Genomic DNA, 20,413 nt, shown 5'->3' with positions numbered 1-20,413 from the left:
AATGAAGTATGTTTGTCTTTTTATGCACATCAGACAGTTGTCCTCATAGCGAGCGCTCATGTATTTTAGTGGCATTTACAGTCTGCATGAATAAACAACTGGAGGCACTTGAAGGGATACGAGATTTGCCTGCCTGTGAGCAAATAATCTTTTCTTCTGCCCCTGAACCCTGAACCAGAAATGATTACAATTCTTCCTTGCAAACACAGCCAGGCACAAGTTATTACTTGGCTGTTTCAAGATGAAAAAAAAAACCACCCCACCCCCCCCACCCAAAAAAAAAAAACCAACACACTAACACATAACACCAAATAAAAAAACCTGCACCCCATCACCACAAAAAATCACCACACCCAACAATCTTGTCTTTTTATGCACATCAGACAGTTGTCCTCATAGCGAGCGCTCATGTATTTTAGTGGCATTTACAGTCTGCATGAATAAACAACTGGAGGCACTTGAAGGGATACGAGATTTGCCTGCCTGTGAGCAAATAATCTTTTCTTCTGCCCCTGAACCCTGAACCAGAAATGATTACAATTCTTCCTTGCAAACACAGCCAGGCACAAGTTATTACTTGGCTGTTTTCAAAAAAAAAAAAAAACCACCCCCCCCCCCCCCCCAACTCTCAGAAATAATTAATTAAATTTTTTTGGCCGCTGCTACTTAACCCTAAAACAGGCCACCCAACGCCAGCTTGGAAGCCCAGCTCCTCATGGCTACTTGGTCATGCCCAGTCCTTACTTCTTCACAGGGACTTGTCCTACAGACCCGGGGTCCCCCTGTGATCCCTCAGTGGCTGTAAACCCCCCTGTCGATGGGGATGATGTTACCAGCCTGATGGAGGTGAATGATTTGCTTCCAGTTAGATACATTGTCACAGACAATTAATTTTACTGCAGCCTCATTTGAAGAGAGCGGTGAAGCAGCAGGGCAGGCAAACAGCTACCGTTTGCGGGGGAGCAATAAATGCCCAAGCAATTAGGCTTCTTGTTCACTGAATTTAAGCAGTTTCCTGTTTTCACGTTTGTTTACACTCCAGCTTACTAAAGCAAACGCAGTCTCTGGGTAAGGTGGGACCTGGCTAAGAGGTCAGACGTCGGGTTAAATCGGAGGGCTCTCTGCAAATAGCTGTAAAAACAGAGATAAAAAATGGTGAAAGGTACTTAGTACCCAGGTTTCGTGTTTGAGGCAGCCACCCTGTCACCACCCAGGGTATGGTTCATTTGCCTGAAATAAAGTGAAACAAGATGGTAAGGAAGAATGGTCAGGCATTGGAATAGGCTGCCCAGGGAGGTGGTTGAGTCACCATCCCTGGGTGGGGTTAAGGGACATTTAGATGGGGGACTAAGGTGTAGGGGAGGACTTTGTAGAGTAGGGTAGATGGTTGGACTCGATGATCCCAAGGGTCTCTTCCGACCTGAATGATTTTATGATTCTATGAAGAAAGGAAGATGGAGATGTGACTTTTCAGCAGCAGAGGTGTATCCTGACACAGTACCTGGGAATCGGCTGATTCTCTTCCAAGTCATTTAACAAGTGGAATAATTTCAAGGCTGTGATTTCGTTCTCGCTCACATCAGCAGTCATCAGCCTCCATCCAGCCCACTGGAGGTAACGGCGTTTGGTCTAACTGAGGTTCAGGAAAGCCCTCCAGGCAGTTCTTTAATATCATTTAACTCTGGTACCTGGGTGAGGAAGTCACACAAGGCAACTGGGCCCCAGATGGCCAGGAGCAGCCACGGTGCTGGGATGGTGGCAGCGGTGACACAAAACAGACAGCCCTGATGCTTTGGAGTAGGCAAAACGCTTTAAAAGGCGGTGAGGGAGATGAGGGAGAAGTCCCTCAGAAACAAAAGGGCTGGCAGAGACCAAGCCCCACTGGCTTCCTACATCAGACCCCGAGCACTGGCTTCTGCCAGGGGTTCCTGCAGAGTCCTTTCCCTGTGGCTCCTGGATGTCTCAGGCAGCACCAGGAAGCACCCATGCGATCATCTTTTCTTCCTTGGCGGCCAGCGGGTGCTTTCCTTTCCCCTCCCTTCCCCCCTGCCTCCATTGCAAAGCTCAGCTCTTCAAAATGGCTGACTGAATAGAAAACATTCCCCAAATCCATGCTTTTTTTTTTTTTTTTTGCGTGGTGGATCACCAGCTCTGTCTTGCTGCAGGCACGGCTCCTCCCCACTGCTGTTCCAGGAGGAGGTAGCAGGTGGTGGCCACCAGGAACAGGAGCTGGGTCTCTCCTGATTGATGAGCTGCTTCCTACAGCACCGTCACACGCAAAGCCGGTGGTGTGTGATTACACCCCAGGTAGTGTGGCTTCTGTAACTGAGAGGGTGAATGAACCAGGCTGGGATAAGCAAGTAGTATTAATTAGTATGCTGATAGCAGAATGAACCTATTTTTGAAATCAATGAACAGCACTGCTCTCTACTATGATTGCGGAGATTATGTAAGATGGTGATTAAAATCAGGTCCCGCATCACGGGCCGACCCATGTTTCAGCAGAACTGCACAGGAATGACAGGAGACTGTATTATTTTAAAAGGCTCTCTGTTTGCCCGCCCTAATGAAGGGCAAAGCGGCCGTGTCACCAACCTCTGCACCGTCATTCTGGCTCATCCTACTGCAACTGTGTTCTCTTTTGCCCATAAGCTGTTTGTTTCTGTGGGCTGGGTGCGTACCTTCGGCGAGGGGGACACAGGGGGACTCTGCTGTGTCACCCCCCGGCACACAGCCCAGGGACAGGGTGTCCCCAGTGCATGGCTCCTCGCTCCCGAGGCACAGCTACAGCCAGCACGGCCCTCCTCTTCGCTGATGTCCTAACGCTCATGTGAAAAAATGAGCAGGAGAAGAGAAAAATGTCGGTGCTACCTTTGTGCTTTGTCTACCTGGCAGATGCTGTGCTTCAGGACCAAGCTTCCGAGAAAGATGCTGTTGTTTCCAACCATGGCTGTTTGGGACAGGCCTCTAGAAATTGATTGCCATTAAAGACCCGGCGAGAGCATCGCTTGCGGTGATAAGCAGAGATTTTAAAATGTTGTGTTTACAGTCCCCTGCGCTGTAAGGCTCAGAGTGCTGTATCTACACAGTCATTATTTGATTTCTTACAGCAGGGTGAATAGCAGCGCCGCTGATCAAATATAAAGCGGCAACCAATCCTAACGCAAATAGAAATATAAACAAAACCCGCAGATTTATAGCCAATCAAAATCATGTCAAACGGCCCAAGATTAAAGGCAGAGTGTATGTTTGTTATTAATTCTGACAGAGGTTTGCCGTGTTTTCCATGGAGTTGCTTACCATTTTTAATCATCTGTATTTTACTATGAAGTTTAAAAACTCGTTAATTATTTTATGTGGATTGCACGTGCCCAGTCAAAGCATCACACTGCGTTAAAGCTGAAGATTTATTCCTTCAGAAGCAGGCGTCACAGAAACCGTTGTTATTTCATTTCCTGGCATAATACAGGATCTGGAGTAGGTAGAACAAAGATTTTTGCTGTTATTTCCATTCTTTGTAGGCAGCTTCACCAGAGAGCGGGCATAAACCAGCAGGAGGGTCAAATGCAGCCTCTTTACGGGGCGCTCCTAGTAACAGATGGTGTGTGTAAAGAAAGGAATTGAACATGGAGGCCGTACAGACTGAGGTGTTTCATGTGTGCCCATTTTGTGCAAGACACCCATTAGGTACCTGCTCCTGCCAGCAAGCCCCCTGACCCATGGTGTCCCTGCAGTGCCCTGACCAGGGGAGGTCTGTCTTGCTTGCGTGAATCATAGAATCATATAGGTTGGAAGAGACCTTTAGACCAGAGGCATTCCATGCAAAGTGATGTAACCTGTGGTGGAAATGAGGGCACTGAGGCTGGAGAGGAGGTAGGACAGGTGTTACGTAAGTGGTTGGTTGGTTGTGTCCTTTCTAAGTACCCAAATGAGCGATCAGAAGGCTGTGTTAATTGGCAATGAAGTAAAACTCACAAGTTGAGATTTTTTCCCCATGACAGGCAAATTGCAAGATTGGGCAAAAAGCCTGTAGCATGACTGGGATTCAGTACATCTCAAATAGCTTTGCCTGACCTAAACAGTGTAAGGCCCTCATGTAAAGCCTGATGCTGAACCCAGTGGGAGCCCAGCCCCTTGGCGAGCTCGCTGGCTTGAGCATCAAGGCTACAGCATTTTCTGTGGAGCCTGTGGGTCCCCCTGCTCCTCCACCCATCGCTACGGATCCATCCCCAGGCCGTGCTGTGCGAGACTTGCTTAACTGCCGGTGGATGGGAGGGGGATCCATTAGAGGAAGATGATCCAGAGGACACTTAAGTGTTTTTTCCTTCTCACCCGTCTCTTCTCATCTCGTCTCCTCGGACGAGTTGTTTTTTTTTCCTCTCTTCATTGTTCCATCACCGTGGCAGGAGAGACTGAGGAGGGGTTACCAACTCAAACTTTTTCAGGCAGTACATTGGGTAGCAAGATAATTAGTCAGATATTTGGGCTGGGCCTTTCTATGTTCTGTTGTGTGCATCTCAGACATTTGCTGCCTTTGTCCCACTCAAACCAACTCAAACTTTTTCAGGCAGTACATTGAGTAGCAAGATAATTAGTCAGATATTGGGGCTGGGCCTTTTTATGCTCTGTTGTGTGTATCATCAGACATCTGCTGCTTTTGCCCCACTCACCCCAGGACCTGTTTATATCCATCTTGTCCCTCAGGTGCCTCCTGTGCTGGTCTCCAGAACCAACTGATTGACCAGGGTGGCGTTGAGACAAGCGAGGGGATGCTTTTATAGCTCCCAGTCAGCTGTAGTTCCACCTTCAGCAGCCAACATTCCCATCACACAGCCCAGAAACCCCCTTCCCCGGCTTCAGCAGCCTCTCACACCAGGGAGGGGAAAGATTTGAATTTGCCAGAACAGAGGGGCTTGTTTTCCTTTCTCAATGCTTTTAAAAGTTTCATCTATAGATACATGGGGCTCTTCATCGAACGCTTTCTAATCACAGTGTTTGGGCAATGATTTTATTTATAAGATTTTACTATTCAGTTTAATTTTAATTGAAGAAAGCTATAAGGCAGCTACTTTCTTAATACTCCCTATTATTCACTCTCTGAAGAGGTGACTTTTGCACTGTTTTCTTCACCTCCAGAGGCAGGCTGTGTTGCTGGATCTATACGGAGAGGCACCAAATGGGCTGTTTTTTCACACTGGTGAACAAAGAGCGTTACTGACTCCTGCAGCGGCCTTTATATCCATCTTGTCCCTCAGGTGCCTCCTTGCGCTGGTCTCCAGAACCAACTGATCCTGCAGTGGCCCAAGGAGACCCAGGGAGACTCCAGGTATTTGAAGAGGAGGATACCTCCTCGGTGGTTACAGATTGAGACAGTTGAGGCAACCGGCTTTGAAGCTCTGAGCTCTACAGGATTTCCTCCTACAAAGAGTCCCCTCATGCTGCAAGGTAAAGGAGTAACGTGGCTAAATAATTCTTGATCCTGGTGCTGCAGAAACCAGAATAAAACCCAGGGAGTTGTTGATGCAAAGAGTAGAAAGCAATGTTTTTCAGGATGTTATGTATATACACACCGTTAGTCATGTCTTATTACTGAATCCCTTCTGATTTTTGGTAATTTCAAAAAACCATACTATTCCCAGTAAAATAAGCTTTGTTTCCAGGCTGCCAAACTGAGGAGAACGGAAGATCAGGCCCTAACTCAACACCAATTTAGAACATCTAGCCATTTGCACATGACAGCAAGTTAACATAAGCTGGTATCTACTGCAGTGAAGATATGAGTAACATCCCCCCAGGGCTGTTGAAGAGGAGGATACCTCCTCGGTGGTTACAGATTGAGACAGTTGAGGCAACCGGCTTTGAAGCTCTGAGCTCTACAGGATTTCCTCCTACAAAGAGTCCCCTCATGCTGCAAGGTAAGGGAGTAACGTGGCTAAATAATTCTTGATCCTGGTGCTGCAGAAACCAGAATAAAACCCAGGGAGTTGTTGATGCAAAGAGTAGAAAGCAATGCTTTTCAGGATGTTATGTATATACACACTGTTAGACATGTCTTATTACTGAATCCCTTCTGATTGTTGGTAATTTCAAAAAACCATACTATTCCCAGTGAAATAAGCTTTGTTTCCAGGCTGCCAAACTGAGGAGAATGGAAAATCAGGCCCTAACTCAACACCAATTTAGAACATCTAGCCATTTGCACATGACAGCAAATTAACATAAGCTGGTATCTACTGCAGTGAAGATACGGGTAACATCCCCCAGGGGCTAGAGCTATTTAATAATGAAGGAATTAATTTGTAAAAAATTCCCTGTTGCTCCTCCTTAATACCTGGGTGTATTTTGAAGCCAATATTCAGACAACTACAATTGTTCAATTGATGCAACTCAGTAATTTTTATTGCAACTGGAAGACAATACATCACAGAAACTTTATGGTAGGTTTTGGGAAAGTGTTATTTACAATAATAATTGATGAAATAGTTTGTCTTTGGCAATATGATTACACATCAAGAAAATGTAAAATGCAAGTATGCCTCTAAATCAACATTTTCATATTTCCTAAAGATCAGCTGATTGCACTTGTCTTCGGACTGCTCATTTAGGTAAACACAAATACAACTTAACATCACTGTTCATTCCCCATCACAGTTTGTATTTTGATATTGATGAAATTGGCAGTTTCAGACGCCAAGTACAGGAAAAAAATTGGCTTATCACTGTACTAAATTAACTTATTGGCCAGTTAAGGTCCTGTGACCCTTAAGCACTGATACTAAATCTCTTGGTCTTTTGATTGCTTTATCACTTTTTTTTTTTTCTGTAAAACAAAATATTTCAGAAATTACAGATCAGAGTATAAAAAAAATGTACAAGTCCATAATGCTTTTCATACACACACAAATCATTCCCCCCAACATTTTACATCATGGCAGTTTTAAGTAGTGAGTGTGAATGATGCAGGCATGGAACTGGTTATCAGATACAGGTATGACTTTCAATTGTTGTCCCACACACGTACTCAGGAAACGTACAATGCTCTAGTAACTCAAAATGTACTCAAGTTTAATGTCATCTGAATGCTCAAAATGTACTCAAGTTTAATGTCATCTGGATGAAAAAAAAAAAAAAAAAAAGGAAGTCTTGGGATTTCAGGCCAGAGTAAAAAAATGAAAAGGATTCCCATTTCTAGATGATCAGCCAGCCCAGAATCCAGCACGTAATTTTAGCATCCAGTAAAATCCCTTCTAGCGCTGAGGGCCAGCACAAGTTTCATTTATCCCTTAAACCCTCAGATGATGAGCTCTTGTAACTGCTGGCCTGATCCAAAGCCCAACGAAATCCACTGAAAATAAAAAACTTGAAACAAAACCCCTTCCACTGGCTGTGAAAGGATGTTACATCAGGTCGATTTCCCCCTCTTTGCAAAAGGAAATGTGATACAGTAGAAAAACCATTATATAGCTTCAGATAAATATACCTTGTTTCAATGCTAAAACAAAACAAAATCCAAACTCCCAAAACCAGGAAAGGCTACTTATTAGAACAACTCAAAAGTGACCTTTAAATCATTTCTGGTTTTAAATGTACACCAGCAAAATACAGCACCATAGACACATTAGGTTGAGACTTCTTTTTTTTTTGGTCAGTGAAGCTAGTACTTGTTTGCTGAACTGTGGAAGAATTATAAGGTCATGTACATGATCAAAGATAAAGCAACCCAGCTGACAAGTCTCTGCTTAATTCAAGAATAACCAGTACTAAAAAATAAAAATGCAAAAAATAAAAACCCCTAATAAACCACCATCAATTAATACTTTCTAAATAAAAGGGGATTAACAGATGAATTCACAACGTATGCAGATTTATACAGAACACCGAATGTTGTGTGTAAATCCTTATAAACTCCAGCTCAAAACAGAAACACACAAAATGTATAGTTTGACTTACACATCCCATTTCAAAGGAAAAGAGACATCATTACAACTTGGTAACTGTGCTAACTGCAATATAAACCAAACAGAAATTCAAAGTTTGGCAGATAACTAAGAAGAGGGTTATCACTTAGGTTATATAGCAAAGTGTTGATGTATATTACATAGAGTAGTATAAATAATAAAAAAGTATTATTTAAATTAGATCACAGTGCTGCATTATGTGCATAACAGTGTTTGATATATTACTGGAGGGCTGTGAAGAACACTACTAAAACTTAACTAGTCAGACGGTCAACACTGATATTCTGTTACAATCAGGAGGATGTATGGTTCAAATGCTCTTTTGGTGGCAAAGTCAAGAAAACGTTTCAAAATATTTCCTATAAAATATGCCAATGAGCTTGTTCAGGCAGTACTGACGTACCTGAAGGAGCCGGGTTTGCATTCTCCATGAAGTGAAGTAAAATTACATTGCATCGGAAACTGGATGCGTTCTCTTGATAGTTTTATTCTGATCCTGTTTTCAAAAATGCTGAGGGCCAGATTCAAGGAAAAATGGTAGTAATAGTGAAATGGTAAAGATTTCCAGGAGCGTTTGATTGCCTATAGCTCCACTGACTGCACAGGAGGTAAGACACCTTCAGGTTGTAGAGAACCTCGGACTGTGCCCTTCTACATCGTTAGATGATTTGGGAGCCAAAATCTCGGTGAAAAACAATCACGGCTACGGAGAAAACGGGATAAAGTGTTTTTGTTGTTTTATCCCTGGTGCCATTTGGTGTATGGTTTGGGATTTTGTTCTCTGCTAAAGGCGTCGATGTAACTCTACCTCACTCCAGTGAAGAATGCAGCCCCCAGAGTTCCTCTGCATCTTCTCCAAAGGCAGACAGTAATTCGGTCAAACACTGGGAGCCAAAGCACCTCCTTTGGGATTCCCTTCTCCCGTGAAGGTTGACAGGAGCCAGAACACGGACCTCAACTGAGTTGCCAGTGAGAAGAGAACACAGTCACAGGACAGCTCTGAAGTCCTACCCGGCCCATCTCCTCGCTCCCACATCAGGGTTTTCAGCTGTAAAACCCCTGTGATCTGGGTAGAACTACTGCTGGTTTTGCCAGGAGAAGATCAGAATCAGACTGCTTTCAGCAACAGCTATGGGGTGATACATTAAAGCTGTTCAAGACCTGCGCTTGAATTTTTAAATGCAGGCAAAAAATCTGCATCCAAGTGCAGTAGGACATCCAATTGCTTGCAGAAGGCAAGCACGACCGGCAGGTTTCACCTCCCTGCACACACGGGTGAAATCTGCTTGTGGCGTTAGCTCTGGCCTGCAAAGAGCTTCTTGCTGCAAAAGGCATATTCCAAAGGAACCCCAAGTCCGAGCGACCCTTACAATTCCCACCTAGGAGAAACTGGCCACTGACCGCTCGCTGACCTGCTGGGATTCACCACCTGAGCCCCCACCTGTCTTGGAGAAACGCTAATTTGGCAATACTGATAGAGTGAGGAAAATGGAAAAGTTAGAGAGCTGACGACTTCTCACTCCAAAAAATGGCTTAGTAAGGGAAGCAAACAAGTAAAACCAAACCACCTCACGTCTGCCAAGTGAGAGAGTTCGTAATACAGTGCAATTACCACTCTGTTTTGGCATGATTCAGTCAAAGTAGAGACAACTGGCTTGAAAAGCTGACATTATACTTTTTTTGGAAAACGAATCGGTCTCAAGTCTTATTAAAAAGAGAACCTTTCTGATGGAGTAGAACCAGTTCTGACAAAGATGCCATTGTCAGCCAGGCACAAAAATGTATCAAAAGGTGACTCCTAAATATTTTATACGATTCCAAATTATTCTCATCAATAGTCAGAGTCAGTAAGGACAAGTTGTTTTTAAACTCCAGAAATAATCTGTTGATGGCATTAGCCCTCAGCCAAACTGCTGGTTCCTGAACGTAACTTTGTAAACTCCTACTGAATAATACCTCCTTAGCAGATCAGACCAGGAGCAAGAAATTTTACATGAAAATAGATGCTTACCAACATTTTAGGTTTACCAGCAAGTATATAAAGGAGTCGTTGAAGTCTTAGATAGATTATATATATATATATCTATAAAGATAACTTGCCTAATCAGATACTTATGCAAAATGACTGTTTACTAAGGTGAGTAATACTAGTGGTAATTACGTATTTAGCCACCAAGAGTCCACATTAATGAATGGTACTTGTGGATCAGCAGACACTGATCTCATTTGCACTGACACGCTGCAATCAGTGAAGCTGCTCTGGAATTAGTGTCGTGACTGTGGACAGAATCTGGTCACTGGCACACAACCACATCGCTTTCTCTGGAGGACAGAGCTGGCTGAGCCACAGTTTGAATGCAATTTTCTGTCGCTAAATTTGACTTTTCAGTGTTGCTTTTTGATAAATATTGAACCACTCTCAAGCTGGTACAACTATGCATTAATGAGCAAAGGTGGCAGCAAACTGATGCTGTAGCATTTTATATTTCAGATTACTCTTTCCAAAGTCTGTTAAAAAGATGAAGGACCACGTTTTCTTGTGCAGGGGTTGTGTGGTTCACTGCCTGCAGACTCTGGCCGCAGGGAGCGTGGCTCTGGGACGAGGCTGATTATCCCAGTCCAAGCACACACAGGACAAGCTATGGCTCATTCATCTCTGTGCTACCTGGCCAAGGGACTGGTCCTTCCTGTTTTCCCCAACTTTGTCCTAAGGGCTGCAGGCAGCCGACAAAAATTAGTATCCATCCACTTCTGACTTAACCAAGGCTGGGAATCAACCCTGCGTGCATCGGCCCCCGCACACAGAGGGGTTCCCTGCACCGTCCTTGGCTCCCTCCTTCCTTATCTGCACAGCTGGAGCAGCTCCTGGCTCCCAGGACACGCTGGGCGAGATGGGAGGAGAACAGCGTGTCCCTGTTCTTCCCATGGAGCACAGGAACAGGGCCAGACCAGCCCTGCCTTTCAGTTCTTTGCTTCCTAAACCAACACCCACCACCCCCATCTCTAAGTGCCATCTTTAGTTCACTCCACCGAGTGGGAAAGTCAAACCCTTCTCTAACTCACTCCTCATAAACTAGATCGGCCTTGGTGAAACTGCTGCCTCACACAGTTGTTAGGGATAAATAGAAACCTATTTTCTTTTTGAAAAAAACAGACCATTTCGTTCTGTTAAGTCGTTGGTACCTGGGATTTTCCTCTTTGCCTCTACGATATTCTAAGAGTAGAATTTTTCATGCCAAATTCACGAATCCAGGTGAGAGAGACTGTCTTACTTATTTCACAGCTCCCCTCTGCTGTAGGGATCTCCAGTCTAATAGTCGTCCTCGCCAGGAGAGTAGCACTATACCTGAACCACACGCTCTGTAACACTGGTTTTTCTCTGGACACCTCAGTAAGGCTCTTCACTAACTTCATTTTCTCATGGCAAATTAGCAAAGCTATTTTCTCATCTACTTATTCCTGAATCAAATCAGAGAGTTTTCCTCAATTAACCTCCCATTATTCTCTTGATTCTGTCATACACACTCACTACTAAATTTGCCCTCAGATTATTGCGTCATGTTACACATGTACAGACGAAGAAAGGACACACTTTTACTTTTTTTTCTTTTTTTTTTTTTTTTCTTATTTTAAACAGAAGTAGGGAGAGGGGGGCTGAATGTGCAGACAAGGCAGTATAATTCAACCATCCAAGCCCTACCAGAGCATGAAGATTTTATTTTTTTTTAATATTGCAGAGTAAGTTCCCCAACAGTCAGTGTTTGTCCCTGAAGAAGGTTAAACCTTAAACACCTGCTTCAAAAAAACCCCAACAACAACAAAAAAGAACCAAAACAAAAACAAAACAAACAAAAAAAAATAAAACCCAAAAAAACAAACTCTAAGCCTAAGGGCTTAAAAATTAGAGGCATAGCCTTTTTCTCTATTTTCTATATTTATATGAAAATAATTCATGCTTCATGCTAAATACATTATTTACCTTACAAGAACTTTGTCATCTTTGAATAAAAAAAGAATTGTTTGCTTTTTGTATTCCCCCCCTCCCCAAAGGAATCCATGCAACGCGGATCAAATTTCTTCTGCTGGCTACGCTGGTTGAATCTGGAAATCTGTTGCCATTTTTGCACAGATGAATCCTGACTGACGGCAACTGCACACTCGTTTCCGAGGGCAGTGTAGGAGCTCTGTTGTTGAACTTCTGGATTTTAATGTTCACTAATATGCTTTCCTTTTGTTTTTAAATACAGAATACTACTAGTGGCAGGTTTTGTAGCTTTGTTTCCCCAGTTAGATCAAGGATTTGATCCACAGAAAGAGATTCTGATGTATTTCCTTCCTTAATATCTACTGTAATTTCTAAGATTTGATTGCTTTTCACTCAGGCAGTTTAGAAGACATAGCTTGTTTTTCCCTAGTACTATTATTTTTTGCACGCAGTGCCAATCTTCGGGCTTATGGCTTTTTTGAACATTCTTTAAATTTACTATAGAAGACAGAACTCAATGATTAACGATGCTACTAACAGTGCACCTCCCTCCCATTTCTTCTCCTTATTTCACTGAAACCCATTGCATACACAGTTCAAACTTCCCCAAACTTAGAAGTTACCAGTCTTCACATTATAAGCCACATGTAGAACGTGAAGCACTAAAAAAGTGCGTTAGGCTTTGCACAGTTGCCACCAGTGGCTTGTCCAAAGACTTGTATGGCACAGCATGTCCAAGTGCCACTAGATGGTTCTTGGTTTGGTGCTGAGAAGTACGTGCCTCCTCTTCCCCCCCCAAATCTCTTTATTCACATTCACTTCTAACCCAATCGTTAAGGCCATTAAAAGAAAAAAAGATTCTTAAGGGCCAGGCCTGAATGATTATTAAATTAAGCACAATTTTACTCCCATCACATTAATGTTGATGTCACTGTGTATTCAACCATGCGTTTTTGACAAGCCGGAGAAAGCAATGGCGATTTTGGCTCTTTTGTTTGTTAACTTTTTGTCTTCAGGTAATGAAAAGCTTTTGTAAATTAGCTGAGTGTCAGTATGAGTTCTATGGCTTCAATCTCCTTTAAAAATAAAAATCTTAAGGGTCAAAAAAAAAAAAGAAAAGAAAGAAACGAAACAAAAACAAATAGAAAGAAAAACAAAAAAGGAAAAAATTGCTGATATTGCCACAAATCATTAGAATTCACCTGACGTGCTGAAACAAAACTTTGTAAGTTCAAACAAATCATCGATTTGTTCTAATTTTTTGTGGTTTCCTTTTGCTCTTTCTGCCCCTTTGCCGTCCGATTGGTGATGTTGTTCAAACAGGATCGAATTCCTGCTAAATGCAGGAGGGATCCTGCTGCTTCTTTCATCTCCTCATCATCACTCTCAGGGGGCTTTTCCGTACGTCTCTTTTTAAGAGGCAGTGTGTCACTTGGTACTTTTTTCGCCTTCATTAAATGTTGCCTTTTCTTGTGCTGGGACGCATACCCACTGTCAGCTAAAGAATCCTTGGTCTCCTTCCGATTTTGCTTTTTGTCCTCCTCTTCCGTTTCGCTATGGCTCTCGTGGCTCTGGAAGCTGACTTCACTTCCCTCGCTGCTGTCTTGGCTGCCTTTAGTTGCAAATTCGTACTGGTCGTCAGCAGAGGAAGAGGAAACGGAGTCACTAGCAGGGGAGGTGCTCCTGTGGTTGGAAGATTTGGCACTGCTGTAGTTGTGATCCTCCTTTGGGTCACCGCTAACGACCGGGGAGCCACAGGACTGTTCGCTTTCTGTCCGCATCCGGCAGTTTGTTATTCCATTCCTGCAACAACAAACCAGAGAGGCCTTAGAAGCCACGGAGATGTGTGACCCTGCTTCAGCACAAGCGATGAGAAAGTCAAGCCAACTGACAGACAATCTAAAATTCTGGCTCTCAAAGTAATGTCCATGCAGGGCCGTTTCAAAGCCCGGCTCAAAGGGCTGGTGGACTGGACTCCGCACGTAAAACAAACCAAAAGACATGGAACAGCACAAGAGGCAGGGGAGAGCAGGGGATCGTCACAAACTAGTGATGTCTGAACAGGCCTGATGGACGTTTCAACTAATAGTTTACACTTCGAAAAAAAAATTAAAAATAAAAAAATCCCCATTATTTTACCGCTGGCTAAGAAACTCTGATGAGTTGCATAAATACCCTCTCCTCCTTTTCATTTACAATGGTACTACCAAAAATGTGGGGAAGAGACACTAGCTTTCTGGGGTACTGTTTTTTTCTCCTCTCAAAGACTCTTTTCCAGCTAGGACTCTTTCCTACAGAGGGAGCGACTAAGAATAGCACCCAGGTAGCAGTCCAGGCACATTTCTGACTGTCATCAGTTTATGATTAATCTTAAAAGCAATATACTCTCAAGCTACTTGTTTAAAAACAGTAGAAAAAAAGCAATCTGGTTTTGCTCTAGAAGTTTTCATGTTCCCCTTTGCTTTTATGGCACGCAGTGATGTGGGAACTACTGCTACATCATGTATTTAAAAACGAAGAGTGTCCTCCTCTGCACTGGAAAACATCAGAGCTTTGCCACTGACTTCTCAACACAGAATGCGATGCCTGCAGGTCTGTTCAAGAAGGGACTGGCCCTGGGCAGTGCTTAATTCCTTCTGGGAAAAAGGAGAGGAGGATGCTCCTCATTGAGTAAAAGCATCATCGTTGCCGCCTGCCAGTTCACCAGCCTTGAACTCCTCTATCATTTAAAAAATAACAAGCAAGACTGTTTAAACTATCACATGATAAACTGCTTTAAAATCTAGTCTTGCCAGCTTCATGCTATCACTACAGGGCTTTTGCACACTCATGGGAGTGGGGGATTAAAACCTTTTCTTAAACACACACCCCAAAGATTGGTATTTCTTAAGAGGAATGGCACAGTGGCATGTCCAGAGCGTTATTGCTCTTCCACTTAAAAAAATGGGAAAGTGCTTTAGGTTTCAGGGAATGGACCTCACGTCTGGTTTCTTTACAGACAAAAAACCAGGGTATTCTCCATTTCTGAAAAGTAAGACTGAAAGGTGGAAAATATAAGAGTGGTACGTAATTCTGCAGCTCCCATTCATCTAATGCTCCTGTCTGTGGAGCTCACTGAAATAAGAAACAGGCTTCTGTGAACCAGTGACAGGACAATGCTAGATGGTAGCAAATTAATCAGTCATTCATGTTCTTATTTACTGTATTTTCAAAGAAATGTATATAATAGAAGGCCCAGTTATTAGCAAAGAAGGCCTCTTGCCAATCTCTTTTGCTCAACAAAATTATTTTCCCCTAGATTTTCAAGTAGCTTTATGATCCATAAATTATATACGGAACCCAGAAGGAATACACAAAGCTCCTTCAATTATTAATAACTAAATGCAATGTCATTCATGATTGTGCAGCAAGCCAGCTGCATTTGCTCTGTGATGGGTTCCCACTGCAGGGGTTGTCATCAGAGGATGCCAAATGCTTAAAAGAAGAAATCACCCATACTACACTAGTTGTAAGGTGAATTTATAACCAACTCCTTAAGATCAGTCATTACGAGGAAGCATGTGATGCATTTTAAGCGACAGATTCTTCATTTTTAGGGTAAATTTACATTTAAAGATGTTAAAAATTATCATAAATTAGCATAAAATTAAAGTTACTTGATTTTACTAGGCAGCTAATAGTCAGAGCAACATGGCTCAATAGAAATCACATGCTACTAATTTTCCATTAAAAAATAGCACTAAATTCTTGCTCCAAGGAAACAAACACAGGACAGAATAGGTGGGAACTCAAATGGGATTCCTACTGACTAGGTTATTAGCGAACGAGGCTTCTAACAGATGGGATTTAGATCAAGATGCCCATTTTCATCTTATTAGATCTACTCCTATTTGTTAGTTTGTGCTGAGAGACTATCAATAAAAGGAAAGCTACAGTTCCATGGAGCAGAGCAACCACATGCCAAAAAGACATCCCTGATTCACCCTGCGCTTTAATCCCTAGTGTTTGCTTTTGCATAAAGGGACTATAATTTGCATTCAAAAGCTCTGCCCATGGGACTTTCTCCAGATCCCAATCCTTTCAAAAACACATAGAAATAGAATGAGAGGCCTGGGGATTACCAAAGTGATGTCCCAGGGGAAGGTGTACTACTATGGGGTTAGCATCCCACAGGGAGTGACTGCAAATAGGGATGATGACAAAGAAAAAAAGAAGGGCACAGAAAGGTGAAAAAAAGAAATCACTTAAAAAAAAAAATGGGAAGAAAGGAAATACCAATACACTTCAGAAGAAAAGCATCTATGGTGGAACTGGTCAGGAAATGGATAGCATTTGCATCTCAGAAAAATCTGTGGATTTCACTTACATTTTGAAAGATTTCCAACCAGTTCTGCTTGGGGAAATAAAAAAAAGGAAGAGAAAGCAGGTCAAGGAGAGAATTAGCAAAGGATATCCACAGAAATGAAAATGAATTATACAGGCAGAGTGTTTCACAAGATCAAAAGTCACGTACCCTGAAAGTAAATTAATCTGATTTGTATCTTGATACGCAATAGCTCAAACATAGGATATGAACAATTACTTATAATTGATATTAGTAGATTAGTAAGAGTTGAATAAAGTAATATCTAAACCACTCATATTCCGTATGCGCTTGTGAGGCATTCTGAAGCTTTCTATTGCTCTTACACAGTCACATCCTCACTCAGAAATGGAGCTGTGATCTACTTAGTTCCATCCAGATCACCAGTGGACAGAACTCCCCTGGGTCTCAGGGGCCAGATTTTGGCCAGCTGAGTATTTCTACTCACAGTCCCGGTTGTAGCTCTAACTTTGTTACTGAAACAATAACAGATTTTTACATCAAGCGCTTGCTCCAATGTTAGCATTATTTTTAAATTACAGAGGGGAAGAAAAGGTATTAAGAATTCTGTGATTACTGTAACAGTGAGGGGAAATTTATTTCAAGTAATACCTTATTTTTTTCCCCATTTTTTGTTCAGACCTTTATTTCAAAATTTCCAGAACCTGATGTAGTTTCACAAGTTTTAAAGCAGTGGCTTGTCCTTTTGGGAAGCTCCGTGGGACAGTCTCTACAGCTTTTCATCCTGCTGACATGGACTATTTGATTTGTTTGAGGGATCTTAACCATAGTTATATGAATAAAAGTACCACACACAGACTCCTCTTAAAATATTTCAGTTTGGCTGTAGGACAGTGACACAGCCCCCAGAGGTAAGTTTTGCTGAAAAATGCTTACTGTGTTCCACACCAGAGACAGGTATTTTCCTTTGATGGACAAAGCAAACCTGTGGAGTTTAAATGTCACCCTGATCCTTCTGGATGGCAGATATTGTATACCCACAGGTGACAGGTTTGGTATGTAATTGGAAACACACAGGTAAAAGGTATGAAGAAAGCAGTACAGGTAAATTGGGCTTGTGGATTTTGACATTTGCTAAAAAACCCCAAACTACTCTTTTTACTGTCCAGGTACCATAATTTCAAAGGGAAATTCAGGACACTCAGAACTTTTAGCTACAGGTAGCTGAATTGTTACTTAAACATGCCAGGGGACAGGGGGATGAGCAAGCATATGAAAAGTAAGTGGTGCTCAGTTGCTGTATGATGAGATTCTATCAGGGGTTATTGAGTTAAAAGTCAACAACAACAAGTCGGTGGCACTATTGATAGAAGCTCTTACAAAGGTACTTCACAGCATAATTGTATGCAAAGGAGCCCAGTAAATGTGAGTCATGAACTGCCAGCAGAAGAAGTACTTTGTCAGTATCAACAGCAGATCTGAAGTTAAGACAAATGCAGCCCTCTGCATTTTGCAAAAAAGGAATAACCAAGTCAGCCAGTATTTTTGTCCTTTAGTTACTGAAGGATTCCTTCAGCTCCCAAGAATAACTCATCCTGCCTGTTACAGGTGGGAAGGGGAATGCAATGCAATAAGGACGAGCTGGGGTTTGTTAAACTAATCAAGCCAGGACTAAGCACAACAATTAAGAATAACTTTACAAATGTATAAAAGGAAATGCCTACCAGTTCCTTTACCTAAGCAAAAATAACCACTCACATATACTGTAAGTATATCATTATACTTATGCTTTGGCATCTATACTGCACAGGTTACTTATGTTTGGTTTATTTAATCAGTGCTTGAATGGCTGCTTCAAGAGAGGAAAAAATAACCAAAAATAAAGACAGGGTAAGAAATAAAGTCACCACAATGAAAGCTAGGCTTGAGGAAGAATCTAGTAATTGCCCTATAAATTCAAAGTAAAAATAATCATAGTAACAATCCTCCATCTTTGAATAAAGTTAGGCACAAAACTCATCACACCCCAACGATCAGGAGCTGCACGAGGAACCATGGCATTAACAGCAGAAGAACAACAGATATTTTAAAATCTACTCATGATAAAACTGGTAAGTTGTGTTAGTGTTGCATTTTGAGGTGTTTTCTTGGGTTTTGGTTGTTTATCTTTTTTTTTCAAAGTAAAGGAAGAGCAGGAGGCTGTGCCAGTGCGGATGCACTTGTTTTCCCGAGGGAACATTTTGTCTTGGAAACTTGAATGGAAAATTTTTTTACTTAGGGAAATTCCCTAGGAAGCTTGTGTTTGTTTGCAATTTACAGATAATTGTGAAATTCCTTGAAAAACTGGAAATGTTTGGTGAGAAAGGAGAATTGGGGTAAAAGAAAAAGGGAAAAAACCTAAGTAATTTCCCATTAATTTTTATTTTTAACCGTCAATAATTAAAGAAAAGAAAGTATTTCTAACGAACACTACCAAAACTAATTTAACCTATTACCTAGGCATAAGTGGCATAAGGAAGTTGTCCCTAAGTTTTCAACTAGCCTGAAACAATAGCTTGGATTCATTCTGGGGAAATACGAGCTAAAAAAGGGAGTTATGCAACGAACTCTATGCTGTCCTCCATCCTGACATTTCTGATGCCTCGACAAACAAAGAGAATGGCAAATCCAGCCAAAGCATCTTTACTGGGACTGGCTCTGCTTAGTTCCTCCCTAATCCTACAGATTTTACCTGCTCCTTACAGTTTCCCACCAAGATGGCTGTGAGCTCTTCTTGCCTCTTTTTCTTTGCTGGGCAGTGTGGTGGGATGGTGTTCTCGGCTGGCCTTCCCATCAGAACAGACCACTCAACAGGCCGTTGACTGGTCAGGACTAAAAGCACTTTAATCTGGCAAAAAAATGGGGAATCTTGGCCTACACAAAATAAAATGCACTGAAGACCAGAGCTTCATAAACCATGGCTTCCCTGGGACCCCATCTGAACACTTCAGTGGCCTCTCTAACAGTGAACGATTGGGGCAGAGGAAAAGAAAAAAAGGCCTAATAGATAAAAATTACCAAGGAGATTTTGTGAAACACTGCAGAATAACCTGGACCAAATTACAAGGTGTAAACCACGCAGCTGGAGAGATTCTCTGTGGAGTGAAATTCCATCAACCTCACCTCTGTGGATTTGCCCATGTGAGGCAGACGAGGCTGAGGCTCAGAACTGCACTGCAGGAGGACGGGGACACAGAGACACACCTCTCATGCACTGTGGATAACCCAACAAAATTACAGACAGCATGGTAGAGGATGTCTGCTGAATGCATGGAAATTGTTGTCAAAGAGCTCTAATATTATTCCAGCTTCCAAGCTTGAGCTCTTCCAAAGGGCTGGTGTAACTGGTAACACCTTACTCACACGGAAGGTGATTATATACAATAGAGCTTCTTGCACCTTGGCAGATGCACTGGCCACCTTCACAGAGACTATGCCTACTGAAGTGGACACAGAAGTCCTCCTTAGCAAACATCTGAAAGGTATTTTCCAATGGATACGTGTAGAAGAGCAAGAGCTCACCTTCAAAGCACACCCAGCTCCATGCTGCAGGTAAGGCACTGCTGGCTTTGCTTCCTTTCATTTAATACCTTTGTGAGTCACTATTTTCTTTTCTACATATCCAGACTATCACTGCGACTGCTTTTAGAGTCTCTCGGGGAACTGGAGGGGAATATGGTCTGCCAAAAATATGTATGATGGATCTCATGTTAGAGACATGCTCCACGCTGTGCAGCTTTGAAGCGTTATTTTCCCCTGCTGTCTTCGGGTGGGTCTGAGACTTGTCAGCCACAACATGGAAAATATGGATGGTAAACAAGCTGAAAGTGGTGTGAATAAAGTAAATAAAAAGCTACTGTCAAAACACATCCAATTATGCTCTGCTGTGGAGATTTAACACCAGAGGATGATTTTCAAAGTAAAAATAGTGTGGGATGGCTTTTCCATTTGTAGATTAGTTTGGAACAAAAGGTCTATTTGTGCAATTTAAGCCAAATGCACTACAACATAATGATGCTCTCCTCAATTGCTATTCTTTATTCATGGAAAGTGGTGGATTTGTAGTGTTTGTTAAATACTTTTCAGTAGGGTTTTTTAATCCAAACT

The 20,413-nt window shown here is 42.3% G+C and overlaps 1 protein-coding gene across 8 annotated transcripts in view; it reads right to left on the bottom strand.

Moving 5' to 3' along the window:
- Positions 1–9,430: 9,430 nt before the first annotated feature.
- The window catches only part of FOXN3 (forkhead box N3), a 130,136-nt gene continuing 119,153 nt past the window's right edge, over positions 9,431–20,413 (bottom strand). For 5 of the 8 annotated variants that reach the window (XM_014947021.1, XM_014947022.1, XM_014947020.1 and 2 more), the window contains 2 exons: positions 16,310–16,333; positions 9,431–13,746 (listed from right to left, as the gene is read on the bottom strand). In XM_014947021.1, the coding sequence (XP_014802507.1) occupies positions 13,197–13,746; positions 16,310–16,333 (574 nt within the window). In that variant the 3' untranslated portion in view covers positions 9,431–13,196. The remainder of the gene's footprint in view (positions 13,747–16,309; positions 16,334–20,413) is intronic. The other 3 variants (XM_014947028.1, XM_014947025.1, XM_014947026.1) reach the window with 1 other exon arrangement.

The sequence above is a fragment of the Calidris pugnax genome, unplaced genomic scaffold (assembly GCF_001431845.1).
Source record: "Calidris pugnax isolate Ruff unplaced genomic scaffold, ASM143184v1 scaffold127, whole genome shotgun sequence".
In the NCBI taxonomy this organism is placed as follows: Eukaryota; Metazoa; Chordata; class Aves; order Charadriiformes; family Scolopacidae; genus Calidris; species Calidris pugnax.
Note: the sequence above shows the minus strand (reverse complement) of the source record. Positions and strands in the feature narration are given on the sequence as shown.